The following is a 15469-nucleotide window of genomic DNA, read 5'->3' on the forward strand; positions in this document are numbered from 1 at the left end:
TCAGTTTGATTCCTGGCCTGCTCCTGGGGCAGTGCATAGTTGTGCCACCCCCTTCCTTGGGACTTGTGGCTACTCCATGATCTAGCCCATAGACTAGGCTGGACACAGCCTGCACAACCCTCTTTGGCTGTGACAGAACTTATCTGAGCAAAGACTTAATACTTCCTCCCAATGCCTGCTCTTCCTTCGTTACCAACAAACTGCTCTGAAGCGGAGTGTGCTTAAAAAGGAGTTTTATTGCCAAATCTCAAAGCTCTTTACACGCAGAAGGCAGCATTGCCTTTCCAAGAGCCATGAGAGATTTTTAGACACACTCATTCACTGCCACTCACTAGGGCATTCACTTTCTTCCTGCTGGAACCATGCAGCTCTGGCAGTCCTCGTACAAATCTGACACTGAGTCACGCTCCATCTCGACACGCCTGCAGCGTCTTCAGACACGAGAAAGCAAGCTTAGAGCAGCTGGGGCTCTTGACTGATGAAAAGCTAGGCACTCATTGGTGGCAGGTAAAATGAAGACTGGAACTGTCCTGCTAGATCAGCATAATGGGTCTTCTACTCTAGACCGCAGCTGGGACAAAGGCTAGTACTTGCTGTTTAAGAGGAAAGTGCAAGAAACCCAGAAGACAGCTATGGAATGACCTGCCGTCCCCATTAGGCGGAGATTGGCTTATGCCCTGAACAAGAATAACATGTGCGAAAACTTCAGAATTAAATGTTCTAAACAAACCATGAAGCTTTCATTATACATAAATCCCAGTCGACCCAAAATTCTAGGTGAGCTATTCACTGTAGAATGAAACTCTAAACCTATACAAAAGGCTATTTTTCCTTAATTAACACAACATTTTCAGCCATGGAGACACTGGGTGTTAAAAGGAGACTTCACTTAATTTATCGTTATTTACAAGACAAAGTATATAAAGGTAAGTGACGTTAGTGCGTACAGTATTTAGCTCTGGCTTGTAAAAAGGTTTAGCTCTCCCATCTCCTAACAGATTCAGGTGTCTTCTGTTAAGATTCCTATTGGGGTTTCAGTAAAATGTCAGACATTAAAATATTCAGTATGATTAAAAAAATACAGTAAATATAAGCACATCCTGTAGATTCTTGCTGCAATAGATAGGGGTATCTGGGACTCTTCGTCAGCACTACAGTAGGTAGATATTTAATAGGTGGCACATGGTGATGACAAAATACTTGTAAGAGCGAAAGCATCCATGTATATCAGAGAAGAGTCTGAGCTGGATCCAGACCTTCTCAATGTTCAAGGGTATTCAAATCCAGGGGGCTGGTTTGGCCCTAATAGGGATAAGGGACAGCTTCAGCACTTCTGCATCCAAATGTTGACCATAGCCAGATCATGATTCTGGTCTGGGCGCATCCCTATTACATATACATCTCCGTTAGTCATCCATTTTATTCTTTTGTTATGCAATTTTATCTCACAGATGCCTCCTTCTCCCTGAAGGCTGATGTCCCAAGACATTCTGTACACACCAGGTTTGTACAGCTCATGTTCACATCACACAGTGTTCGGTAAACAAAAGTGCACATGCAGAAAAATACGTATTAGAAGCTGGTAGGCACTGACTAGACTAGGTCTGTATTGTTAGCCCTTGTCTTATAAGTACATCTCATAAGAAAACAAGATACCTCAGTTCACATTGACTCTACAGCAGTAAATTATGCAGAACCAGAGTTCATCCTTGGCCTGCATCAAGGGGACTATGCTCTGGACTTCATATATTTGGAAATCTGGTGTCTAAATGCAGGGCTGTTTTGGCACCTGAAACTCAAGCAAATTCTACTATGCAGAAACTGCATGGGTGATTGAATAATGAGAGACTTTCAATACAATTCCTATGACTAGCTTGAGAATGAGGCAGCTTAAACAAGGCTGTTTTAATCACTCGATTTGGAAGTGTCTGGTTGAGTGACTACCCAGCTCTTATCTGGGATGTTCCCATTTTTCCGTTCCTGAAATGCTTCAGGTCAGGGCTGGCTGGACATGGTAAGGAGCACTCATCAGTTCCCCCCTCCTCCTTCCTAATTCAGCTGTAGTTTGAGTTTTACTTTGGGATGTGTGCAGCATGGGGTACCATGGAGCCTTGATGAGCTACCGGAGAAGGAACCTGAGCTAGAGAAGATGTATAGCATGCTCCTGGCTTAGTACTTGGCAGGGGCAGATGACAAAAGCTACTGGGTAGTGTAGATACTTTAGCAATGAGAACTGCTAAGTTGAACTCTCTCTTCTGGCTCAGAAATTCTTCCTATTCTGCTGGGCCTTGGCTATTCAACATCCACCTGCATTGCCTGGAGCTCCATAAGATCAGCTAGAAAGATCCAATCCTTCCTCTGCCGCACAGGCCTAGATAAAGCCAAGAGGAGGTGGAGGACCTTTGAATCCCTGGGTCATTGATGTGGTGCCATTGAGAGTGAATATTTTAGGGCAAAACTCCGAAAGCAGGATACAAGGGATGCACCTGCGCCCTGTGATGACCTGATTTGGTTGGGTAAATGAGCATCGCTGAACTTGGACTGGCAGGTAGCTGACCCAATTCACATCCACACGTGTTGTCTGAGGGTGAAAAGGGTGTTTAAACTTTTAATGTTTGTCGTGCAAGACACAGTTTTGTAATCATTTTGTCACCATGACTATTCCTATTCCATCACATTTCTATCATGAGATGCAACTTCCTTTAACAGGAGGACCAAGAATTGGGGCATTTTGCCATTGTCTTCCATGGGAACCAGATCGGACCCGTATTTAGTAATTACTTCTTCGTTTCAGCGTACTGAGTTCAGCTGCCTACCCACCAAGAATTAAACTGCAAAATGCATTTCCCTGTTAAAACGATATGATTAGATGTTCCATCAAAACCAGCTGCCATGATGGACATGTCATCAGTCAACTTCCCAGGACAAGGCTGCTCGACACACAGCAAGGGGAGAGTCTACTTTCAGAACAACCAGCCAACCGCTCCCATGAGCCTCCAAACAGCTGGCTGACTATTTATTTCTACAAATACAGGAGACTCTAGTTACCAAGTATTGCTTAAAAATTAACATTACAAGCTGCTTCAGCCAGGAGCAGGTATTTCAAACGTAGCAGCACTGTCCAGGAGAATGAGCATAGAGTTAGGGGTAGGATTGCTAAATTCTATCCCTGGCTCTGAAATGAACTCCTTCTGTGGGCAAATCACTTCACATCCCTGCCTCTTTCCCCACAGGAAAAATAATACTTGCTTGGCAATGGTAGTCTAAGGCTTAATGGATACTTGTACAGTGCTTAGAACATGGAAGGATTGTTGTGTTGAAGTCTGGTCTAGACCTGAAACCAATTACTTACCATCACCAGCTTGCCAGTTTTGTGCAGATTTCTAAGTCAATTTTTGAACTGCCAATGTGTTTAATGAGTATCTATGGAAACTGTTAACCATTTGTTCCAGAATATGATTGGGCCAGGTAGTCAAAATCTGTCAGCAAGTGAACAAACTGAGCAAAGTTTATGGATGTTTGCAGCCATTTTCCCAGTGGAATGATTTCATTGGCAAAACTCTCCGGGTGCCAGTGCAAATGGGGTAATTCATAGACTCATAGACTTAAGGTCAGAAGGGACCATTATGATCATCTAGTCTGACCTTCCATTTTCTGAATTTTCTGCTAGAATATCTATGCCCTCCTTTGAAAAACTGACTCTTGGTCTGATTACCAGTGTTGTGGGGGTGGGTATTTTTTTAGGGCCTAATCCAAATCCCATTGGTTTTCCTCCTCTGACGTCAATGAGCTTTGGATCAAGACCTTAAAGAATATTCACACTTTTCCAACTGATGTTCAGTGTCCTCTAACTTCCTATTGTGATCAGGGATGGGAATATGGCATAAAGATAGAACAAAAAGAAAATTATAACTGAAATGCCCTGCTCTGAATGCACGGTGTGTGCATAGCAAAACACAACCTTATTTAACACTGGCCAAGCAATGGTATAAGTTGTAAATAGCAAATTTTTAGCTTGATTGTAAGAAAGAAGTGTCTTCTTAGGGAGCACTTCTCCTATAAAGAGTTACTAGATCCTTCGGCTTTTCTTTTTGTTTCTGTTTCTCTGTCGGTTCCTTATTCAGTTCTCCGAACCCTTTAATTTCTTGTAAGACTTGTGTTGCTTGGCGAAGTTGTTCTACTGCCTCGTTGAGTAATGTCTCTGCATTTACTGGGGGTCCATTCCCCTCCTGTGCTTGTTCTAACTCTTGGCATAAAACCTTTTGCAGAAGTTTTTCTGTCTTTTCCCTTTCGCGAGCCACTTTCTCCTCCATTTTAGCCAGGCAGGATTGGGGCTCCCGGCGGAAGCCTGGACCCAGAAGTTCTTTTTCTGCGTTCTTTGATTCATTCAGCAGCTCTCCTAGAGATGCACAGCGAGTTCTGAGAGGCAAGGGATTTGCTACGGACTGTGGTAAAAGTGTTTTCTCGTTATTAGGAACCTCTGTACTTTCCTGCTTTGCTTCGGTATCTAAGGAAGTCTTTATTTGTTTCTGTATTGTCTGTGGCTCCTCTTTCTCAGTAGCAGCTCTCTCACTTCCTTCTTCAAGCTCTACTTTTTGGGGAGTAGATTCTGTCACTTCCCCGTCTTCCATTCCATCCCTGCGGGGGCTGGAATCATGGGGCTCCTTGCCTTCTGAACTCTTTGCCTCTAAACTGCTCCGGGTGGCATCCATACTTGCTGTCAATTTTTCTGATAAAATCTTAGGAGGAAGTGGAGGTTTCACGGTAGCTGTTGTGACCACCTCTGTGAGGTCTTCTTTACTGCCACCCTTGGATGGTTCCAAACCATCTGTGCTTTGAGGGTGAGGGGCTGGTTCATCCCAACTGACCCCTTTCAGCTTGTCCGATAAGATTTTAGGAGGAAGAGTCGGAGGCTTTGCTGTGCTGCTGTCGCTGACCTCCATGAGATTCTCTTCATTGGCCTCTGCTGAGGCTTTGGGTTCTTCACCCTCTTCACCTTGACTGACTGAACCCACATCCTTGTTGTTTAGATCATCCTTTGACGGTGTACTCTCCTTCAACTTCTTAGCTGGAGGCAACAGAGGCTTTTTAAGCTCTTGATTGGCAACACTGTTATCCGCACTCGGCTTCTCTGACACGACACTGGGCTTTGTAGGAGGCATAGGTGGCTTTGGAGTTTCCTTTGGAGGAGGGACGTTCTCATTATCGCTCACAGTCAAGGTGAAGTCTGGACGGCCATTATCCACTATATCCAGATCCAGCCTCAAGATTCCATCCGATGTAGACTTGGCAACCTGAGAAATGTAATATGAGAGAGCTTTATTTAGACTGTATCCTGTTATGAATCCCCTGAACTATCCTGTACTCAAAACCAGTCTTAACAAACCATTTAAGTCAAAGAAGTGAATGTGGGGTGACAGGGCTGGTCTACACTCCTGTGCTACATCAGCGCAGCAGTAGAGTGTCGGGTGAAGACGCGCTATGCTGACGAGAGAGCGCTCTCCCATCAGTATATTTACTCCATCTCCGTGAGAGGCAGAAGCTATGTCAGCAGGAGAGTGTCTCCCGCTGGCACGGTGTAGTGTGGACACTGTGTTAATTCAGTGTAACTTATGTTGCACGGGGGGAGATGGCTTTTTCACACCCCTGAGCGATGAAACTTACATCAGCTTAAGTGGCAGTGTAGACAAGCCCCGAGTCCAGCATCTGACTACAAATCTTTTGTCCCACAAGGAGGACAGTACAGACTAACCCGTACACCTCAGCACAGCTTACAGGTGTGAGACTGAGTGATGCCTCTGTTTCTGCTCTCCTTTACGCCCCCACTTCTTACTGAATGTAACACCCTGTGTGACATTACACCAGCACCTGCTTCAGTGCATGCATACTTACTGCTGAGCTATTTTGTCTCCAGTAGTGGAGCGACAGTCAGGAGAGTATCAAAGCCAATAACCACAAGAGGTCAAGAATTTGTCCAAAGCAGTTGTACAAAAATCCTTTTTCCTTTCTAAGTTAAACACTGAGCTATGCCGTTCTGATGTGAACAACTTCTAAGTTACAAATATTTGCATGGACAGGTGCACTGTCTGAACTGATAAATGCAAGGAATTTCCCAGAGAGACAAAGTGAGTGAGGTAATATCTTTTACTGGACCAACTTCTGTGGGGGGGGGGGGGGGGGGGGAGGAGAGAGAGAGAGAGACAAACTTTTGAGCTACGCAGAGCTCTTCCATGTAAATAGTCTTAATATAGGGTGTTAGCGGGCCACTTCACCTTGAATTACATGCTAAACTATCTCCTCTTCCTTTCATTTAGCTATGAGACTCCGAGTACCTTTCCCAGACCTGAGGAAGAGCTCTGTGTAGCTCGAATGCTTGTCTCTCTCACAAACAGAAGTTGGTCCAATAAAAATTACCTCCCTCACTGTCTTTCTAATATCCTGGGACCGAGATGGCTACCACACTGCAGACAACCCAGAGCAACGGAGGCAGATCATCTGGTTCTATCCCAAGGGTTGGCAACCTCTGGCACGCAGCTCGCCAGGGTAAGCACCCTGGCGGTCCTGGCCAGTTTGTTTACCCGCCGCGTTGGCAGGTTTGGCCAATCGTGGCTCCCACTGGCCGCGGTTTGCTGCTCCAGGCCAATGGGGGCTGTGGTAAGCGGCACCGGGCGAGGGATGTGCTGGCTGCCCTTCCCGTCACCCCCATTGGCCTGGGACGGCGAACTGCAGCCAGTGGGAGCCGCGATCGGCCAAACCTGTGGACGCGGCAGGTAAACAAACCGGCCCAGCTCGCCAGAGTGCCAGAGGCTGCCGACCTCTGTTCTATTCCCTTGTAGGAATAGCTGTTGAAGTAGCCTAGAATATTTTATCCCCTTGCTACCCAAGTCATCCCCCCCATAAGTGTGTTTCCCAGAATTCCTATTGCTGCTCTCCTTACATAACTTGTTGCATTTCTTTAGCTTGATAAAATGTACAGGTCTGTTCACGTATCAAATCCTTCAGTCCAAGGCACTGATGTAACGTCATTTTCATCTAGCTGCTTCCTCTCGCCTCCTGACATCATCTGCCTCAGCTGGGTTGGGCCTCAGCCAGCTAGTCCTTCATGTCACAAGCTCCAGGCAAACTGCTCAACCATAGCGGCTGGATCAGAAGGGATGGCCATGCAGAGCTGCATTATCTCTATACGAAGCCTGAACTTCTTAAGTCTCCTATCAACCCCCGAGGGAGAAATGATGAGAGAGAGTCCCTGTGTGAGGGAGCCCTGGGGACAGACAATGCCCAAATGCATCTAAGCTTAGACTCCCTCCAGAACAGGGAGGCTTGCTACAGTCTTCCTCCCATTTGAGCCCTTTCAAGAGACCTCTACACCTGGGTGAAGTTCACCCGTGTTGCCAGACCCTCTCTTCTCAATATGTGCCCCCGGCTCCTGTGAGACGCTAGCCCAGAGTATCTCCCTTCAGGATTGCGTGACCAGCAATTAAAATTTCCAGTTAATCCCCTTCCCATACGTTTTTTCTGTGTTAATTACAACAGTATTCAAGTCCCTGCAACTGTCTGGTCACCCTCTTTATTGTGTCCTTTCCATAAGGTGACAGGAACTGAACACGGCCTTCAAGATAAAGTGTTACTGTTTCATGGTGGAGAACTGAGTTGTGTCCCCTTCCCCTGGGTCTGCTGCCCAAGACTCTCCTATTGCCGTTCAGCAGAGCTGGAGCATACAGGCCTTCACCCCGCACTAAATCCCAGTCCTGCTCAGTGTCTTGCCGTACGTCACTTCTCAGAGTAAATGACTGTCTTCAGACTTCTGGTTCAGACTCATGACCTTACATTTCTCGTGAGTGAAATGCGTAATCGCCGGCTCATTCACTAGGGATGTTTATTGCTCTCCTCTGCCTTACCAGCACTGTAGTGTGCAATTTCTCTTCTACGCAGCATCTGTATAATCGCCCCCAAGACTAATCTTTGTGGCATGTCATACCCAGGGCCTCCATCCAAAATAACGTCCACTTATATGTACCCTCTGTCTCCAGTGTCCACAGAAGGCCTTTATTACCCTATAAATGGCAAACTGTCCCCTTCAAGGTGAGGGCACTTGCAATAACAGAGCTGAGATTTCAGGCCCAGCTTACAAGGCATACGGGGAATAACATCAGTGGATAAAATTTCGGGAGAGCATTTGTGCCTCTGAGATCTTTTTGAGGGGAAGGGAGGGAATGTCTGGTTCTCCAGTGATTATTCTGTGCATTTCTCTAAAGAAAGATTGTCTTGTGGATGTTGCAGGATTTTTGTATGCTAGATTAAAAAGTTTTGGAGCATTTAGTCTGCGCTAAGATCGCTTGAGTGTTGCACAGAAGGTGAGAGTCAGAAAGCTGTGACGCTTGCAGAAAGAGGTTTAGCCTTAATCTCATTCATTAGTTTAGAAGAGGATTAAAGTATCACTACTTCTTCAGTGTAGAAACTCCCTCAGAAATAGGAATCTAACATTTATTAGCCATGTGTGTGTCTTTGTTTTAAATATTAGCTACAGAAAAGCTACTGAGAACTGAAAATAGGCTGCTCTATAAAACTGTTTAAGAAAAAAGAGTTATAACCCATTCTCAGCGCTTCCGTTTTTTTTAATTAAGCAGTAATGGCACGTGCCAAACAAAGAAACAGCTCATGAACTACAGAAAGGCTCACAAAATATATCACAACATATTGCAGCAGCTACCAATCTGAAGGATGCAAAAATCTTAAACAGCTGTGGTCCACCATCCCACAGATTAAAAACTTCCTTTCCCTTATTCCAGTTACCAGCTAGTTTTACCTGTAAGGGATCAGACAGAAGCTTGTGTTTTGCATGTAATCAGCATGAACGATACACCCAGAAATAGTTCTCACTGATTCCGGCGTGGGACTTTTACCACATGGAGATTGCATACAGGTGATTTCACTGTGCTGCAGCATGCAACTCCGGGGTGCACTCTTACCTCTTTCAGATGAATTCTGGTGGGTGGTCTGCGCCCATGACTCACTTTCACTCTGTCTCGAGTCACATGTTCCAGGGAAAGGCTCTGATCTACCTTCACCTTTAAATGGGGGAAGGAATGGAGAACATCACTGAGTTATCAATGCATGCCTAAAGCCATCTCATTGAGAAGGTATGAGAATGTCTTTTCCTGCCGTTTCTGGTAAGAGTGCGTTTGTAGCCAGGATGGCTTTTGAATATGACACCATTACAATCAGGTCCCAGACTTCTAGGCTTATTGAAACCAAACCTTTAACATTTATTTTCTGTGTTGTTTTTATTGCTCACCAGTATCATTATATTACCTGCACTGCCTTTCAGAAGCATTTACAATATAGCTCAATGCTGCACTCTTATTTATAGCCATTAGGGTGACCAGACAGCAAGTGTGAAACATCAGGATGGGGGTAGGGGGTAATAGGAGCCTATATAAGAAAAAGGCCCAAATATTGGGACTGTCTCTATATAATCAGGACATCTGGTCACCCTATTAGCCGTATGTATCAGATGCTTGAGCACTGATTTGCCAAAAGCTTTTCTTTTAGCAGGAAAGTTACGCAACTCTTTCTTGGGTGAATGTTTGTAGAACAGGCTCCTTCACCCTCTTATCCCCTGTGGAACATATGCAGATAATCTGCAGGGTCTGTTCCTGCAAAGCTAAAAGGTGGGGAAGACTTAAATGCCATCCTCCATTCCTTACCGTGGGCTGCCAGCAATGTGAACTTGCACATCAACAAAACTGTGCTCGACGTGGCCACAACATTTTTATTTAGTATTTTCAAAGCAAACCCAGCTGTGATCTGGTAGAGCCACACTCAGAACCTTAGCAGAGGCCCTTGGAATGCAGTGCTAGCTTCAGATTCTCCACCTGGTTTGCAACATGCACATTCATGATGGCTCTGTGTCAGAGTGGAACTGACTTCATCTGCAAGATACGTCGCTAGTTCTGCAACCCCGCAGGTGAAACTGAGAGCGTCTGACTTGGCCCATCCAACTTTCTGAGGTTTGCCAATCCCTAGGTACCTACAGGGCAGGAAAAGGAGGGCACTAGAGACTTCTGTTGTCCTGCACTCCGGCTGGGCTTGGAACGTGGCAAGGAGATGTAGTAAAACTAATCTTAGAGGTGAAGGCACGTTAATAATCCTGACCTGACTGTGAACTGTATCAGCAGGTCTTGTTAACAGACCTTTCTTTGTACAGCTTTAATGATCTCAGGAGCTGAACAGAAGATGTGAGCAGTGACCTGGATTAATTGCAACAGTGGCTGAATTAACACGTTCACTTACTGGAATCAGATTTAAAATTCATTGCCTCACACATGGAAAATGAGAGCCAATGCTAAGTCCTTTTAATATTCTGGCTCTGTGCCTACCACTCTTGACTCCCCCGCCCCTCCACCTTCCTAGTGAAGGGGGCATGCTGAGGTGTTGCTACAGCATACTGCACTCTAGTGATCCCAGCTGGCATAATGGTCCTAAACTGATATAGTTCAGAGTGTCTCTGAGGCTGCTCTAAACTACGCTGGGGCCGGTGACTCACAGAGTTGACCTCAGGAATGGGGAGCCATGAATGTCTCCTTTGCATCCCCCCCCCAGCTGCACCCAGTGCTTACTGGTCACGGCCAGGGATTCAGTCCTCAGTGTGTGAAGGCACAGGGGCAGCACCAACAGGGGCTTTTGAAATGCCAATTGATTGCATGCATCTCTTTCCAGTTACCTGTCTCAGCTCACCAGAGAGAAGAGAGTTCTCTGGAGTAGAAAGATTGACCAGGCCTATGGGATCAATTTTTTTGGGAGGGTTAAAAACAAAATGGGCCAACTCCTCAGCTGGTGTGAATCAGTGTAGCCCCATTGACTTCAGTGGAGCATTGGGCCTGCTATTTTTCAACAGGGCATGTGCACACAGATGTTGAAGCAGTTAGCATGTAGCACTTTACCCCTGCAAGTCTTGTGCCTGGGGGCAATCCTGAGCTCACTTTTTCGATACTCTGTGCAAGGGAGTGCGGAGTTCATCGCACGTCATCATCTCCGGGGGAGTGAGAGAGAGAACTCCACTTTGGAAAGAGAACGCAGCACCTCCGCCGGTCTCCCCCAGCAACCAGGGAGACAGAGGCAGGTTGCTACAGCAAGGACTGCCCAGAATTACGCTACATTACATCACCTCTACTGCTCATCGGTAACATGAGAGCAAGCTTGAATGCTGAGTTTTCTGCTGCTCAGATTTATAATGTAGCCCCAGCTTGTCTGCTGCTCCCAGCTGGTCCAGTTACTTACAAGTGCTGCTTTTTATTTGGAATGATGAACGAGCAATGCCTGGCCTAAAAAACATCTAACACCGAATGTGATTTGGTGATACCAGCAGGTTGCTTCCCTTGGCCACCTCCAGTTACTGCGAGTTTCCTCCCATGAATAAAAATAGAGTGTCTGGATCTTTTAAGTGTAAATGTTTTCTTAGCAAAATGGCGCAGTGTAACTGGAATTTGATTCTCCACTCCTTACTCCAACTTCCCATTGACTTCACTGCCTGAATAAGAGGCCCAGGATTGAGCCCGACGAGTATGCATTCTGCAACGCCATGTCTGTAGTGCATGCTTGATGAAAGCATGTGGTGGTTTTTTTATCCCTTGCCTTTCTCTCAAAGATTTTTACACAACACTCTAGTTTCCACTTCCGTAAAGCCTGGCCTGTTATTCACTAATCAGATCTTCCTGGTTTCTTAGTCTCCAAGTTCCCCCTACTCATTTCTTCATGGTGGCTTCATTCCCTTTGTGGTGGCTTCTCCTTAGCTTACTGGAGTTTATGCACTTCCTACTACTGCATAGTAGATACTGCCCTTCCTGGTAAGGGATTGAGGTTAGCTCCATGTCAAATCCTAGGATGTGTGGTTTTAGTCCTTCCTTTGCCTGAATATCTAGATTTGGGGGGCGTTTCAGAGTCATGTGTGGGGGGAGGCAGCTTCTTTGCAACCTCTCTGGCACAGCCTCAGCCAGCTCTTGGTGATGTGTTGCCGAATGGTAGCGCTAACAGCGTGTGTAGTAACTTTCCACTCAACGTCTCTCCAGGCAGCGTGAAAAGCTGGTGGACTCTGTGTCAGATTACAGGCATGTCCAGATCTACAGGTGCAGTAACCAGGCTGTGTGCCGCAGAAAGCCACGGGGCTGAGAGGAAGGAAAGACCTTCCACGGGGCAGAGCATCTGCTTGGCAAATTCCGAGCTGCAGCAGCTCCAGTGCCCAAATTCCTTCCACAGGGGTAGACAGAGATTCCAGTGGATTAACTTAGAGCCTGATCCAAAGCCCTCTGGAGTCATCAGAACATCTCCCACTGACTTCAATGGGCTCTGGACCAGGCTCTTAGTTGCTTTTGCAGCTCAGGCCAACCCCACTGTGTCAGCAATTTCCTCTATTCCCCCTTTTTGTTCTCCTGGAGAGTCCGAACATTACAGTGGAAGCAGGGGGCAAATGACGTCTATGGGAAATGTCCAGCTTAGTGGGTGGTGGATTCTATACATGTTATCCCAGAGAGGCTTCTATAAAATGCTGCCGAAACGTACATGTTCCGCATTTACAGGTATGTTGTTAGAGAGGAAAAGACAAAGCATTGTTATCCCACTCCAAGGAGCAAATACTGGAGGAGTCTAGAGAGACTCTAACTTGAGGTCACCCGCACTCACCTACATCTTCCAGGCCCCTCCACATGTACGTGATGCCAAATCGGAATTTAACAACATAACATGCCCCTATCACTCTCCACACACTGCTCTTCTGAATTTGGCTCACTGAGTCTTACGTCATCTGTGTAACACACATACTACAGGGCCAGAAGAGAGGAGAAAAGCAACTAGCTGCAGGACATGAGAAGGTGTGAACCAGCTGCTACTTTAACTTCTTACATGTTCTGGCTCTAAAATTCAAGCGGCCGTGACTAAGCTTTGCATGGTGTAACTCAGCGTAAGGGAGCGTAACTCACTTCTCCTCACTCCACCTCTGAATCTGGCCACAAGAGTTTTTTCTTTTTTGCTCTAACCTTTGTTGTTGCTTAGTATTCAGGAGGCTCAAGCAAAGGAAGGAAGGGGGAGGAAGACTAATGTGACACCTGGCCACAAGCTCAGGCATGTAGCTATAATCTGAACCTGCTAACAGAAGTTTTGGACTCCAGGTGCACAATCTAGACCATGAACCTAGGGGGTGCAGGAGGTGGGGGGTTCAGCGCCCCTCTACATGGTAGTGAATGAGGGCTGACACACGCGTACAGCTTGAAACCTATTTATCTTACCTCATCAAGTATTTTATTTTTGGCTCTGCTGATCCCTTCATTCAGGGCTTTCATCCATGATTCTTTCTCTTCTGCATTCTGACCCTGAAATTTGATATCATGGACCTGCAAGATGAGAGATGTTTTCATCTTAACGTTACATGCCAAGGACAGAGAAGTAGCCTATACATCATTAGTGTGTTAAACTCGATATCCAGCTGAGCCTGTGTTTAAACTAGACATTCCTTTGCACTTTGTCAATGACTTCACTCCGCAGCCGCAATCAACAAAGCTTTGTTCTGCTGGACGGTTTGTTGCTATAGTTTTTATTTTTGCAACTAGCAATTAAATTAATAAAGCGAGTGACAGTTTCTCCCTCCTGCAAAGAGTGATGAAATGTTCCTGGAGCAACAGATGGCTGTTTACTTAGGGAATGGATGGACTGTGTGTAGGGGACTTGCCTGAATGAGCAACTCATGCTCATGTTGTGGTGTTAGGTTCAATAAGATGCCGTATATCCAACTTCCCCCATGCACTGCAGGCAGAGATCAACGTGAAATCTGTGAGGAACAAACTGTTTCCTCTTGTGCAGTGGTGCTGCACAGGGGCAGGATTCTAGGACTCTGCACCAGGGTATGCACAGCTTGGCTCTGCAGAGCACACATAGGCTTGCAGGGCAGTGGGGAATGCTCACCTGAGTCATAGGATGTGAGGATTCAGAAGGATAAACTGGCAAAGCAACATGGATTCACCTGCCATAACATCTCAACATTCCACCCTGACAGAGCAGGGACTCAGCAGCTCTGAGACAGTAGTACCAGATACAGATAGGATCTACTGCTATAGCCGGACAGAGGCTGTGCTGAAGCCTGGAGAGGAGCAGGAGATCCCCAGCACAGAACCCATTCCTTCGGACTGTGCAGGGAGTCCAGGGACTCCCATGATGCAACTGTTCTGCTCACCAACCCCTGAGCCTATGGTGCATCATGGGAGATGTAGTTTGACCCAGGAGCCCAGTCTATAGAGCAGAATGACAAAGCACATAAACTACAACTTCCATGCTGCACCATGGCAGTATTTAAATATTTCAATTTTTGATTTTTCATGGAGAGGTCAAACTTTTCCATGGAAAATTTCAATGACAACTTTTTTATTTTATTTTAATCAAAATTTTCTGCACTGGGAGAGCCAATTTCCCAACCAGCTAGGATTTCCTGGTGTTCTGCCTTGATAAACCCCAGGCAGCATTCCCTGAAGGAAATTTTAGGTGGGATGTAATCTCTCTAGTGCAGAGGTAGGCAACTTGCGGCACGCGAGCTGAATTTCAGTGGCACTCACACTGCTCGGGTCCTGGCCAATGCTCTGCATTTTAATTTAAGTTTAAATGAAGCTTTTTAAACATTTAAAAAACCTTATTTACTTTACATACAACAATAGTTTAGTTATATATTATAGACTTGTAGAAAGAGACCTTTTAAAAACATTAAAATGTATTACTGGCACGCGAAACCCTAAATTAGAGTGAATAAATGAAGACTTGGCACATCACTTCTGAAAGGATGCTGACCCTTGCTCTAGTGAATGAATAAAAAATGGACTTCCAAGAGTCTAGGATGACCAGATAACAAGTGTGAAAAATTGGGATGGGGTGGGGGGTAATAGGAACCTATATAAGAAAAAGCCGCCAAAATTGGGACTGTCCCTATAAAATCAGGACATCTGGTAACCCTACAAGAGTCTGAACTCTGTGCTTAACTGGATGGTCTTCTGATAAATGTCCATGCCAGAAAGTTCAGTGTTTTGTGATCACTGCATGATAAATATCTCTTTTCTACTTCTCTCTGAACCTGACTGAGACAATCCTTGGCAATAGGTACAAGCGAATGGCGTGGAAATTCTCCCAAGGCCTGTTCTGAAACAGTGCATTTGTTCAAAAGAATGGCCTTGGCCATTGGCAAATGTAACATCCTCTTGTGCATCCAGACATTGGAATGTAACTAAAATGATGACAGTTATCCATTTCTGGGGGAATTACTCAAGTTTCTCAGTTGGGCAGCAATGAAATGACCTAATGGATATTCTCCATCACTGGCTTTTACTTCTATTAGGAGCAATGGAGTGAAATTAAGAGAGGAAAAATTTAGGCTGTATATCTGGAAAAGCTTCTTGACAGGGATCCATTAGCTAATGAAATAAGTTTCCTCAAGCAT

At 45.6% G+C, this 15469-nt stretch overlaps 1 protein-coding gene across 2 annotated transcripts in view; it reads right to left on the bottom strand.

The window, feature by feature from the left end:
• Nucleotides 1–216: 216 nt before the first annotated feature.
• Nucleotides 217–15469, bottom strand: part of PLEKHO2 (pleckstrin homology domain containing O2) — a 43203-nt gene continuing 27950 nt past the window's right edge. For both annotated transcript variants that reach the window (XM_030576931.1, XM_030576932.1), the window contains 3 exons: nucleotides 13281–13385; nucleotides 8970–9068; nucleotides 217–5294 (listed from right to left, as the gene is read on the bottom strand). In XM_030576931.1, the coding sequence (XP_030432791.1) occupies nucleotides 4041–5294; nucleotides 8970–9068; nucleotides 13281–13385 (1458 nt within the window). In that variant the 3' untranslated portion in view covers nucleotides 217–4040. The remainder of the gene's footprint in view (nucleotides 5295–8969; nucleotides 9069–13280; nucleotides 13386–15469) is intronic.

This window comes from Gopherus evgoodei, chromosome 10 (genome assembly GCF_007399415.2).
Source record: "Gopherus evgoodei ecotype Sinaloan lineage chromosome 10, rGopEvg1_v1.p, whole genome shotgun sequence".
Lineage (NCBI taxonomy): Eukaryota > Metazoa > Chordata > Testudines > Testudinidae > Gopherus > Gopherus evgoodei.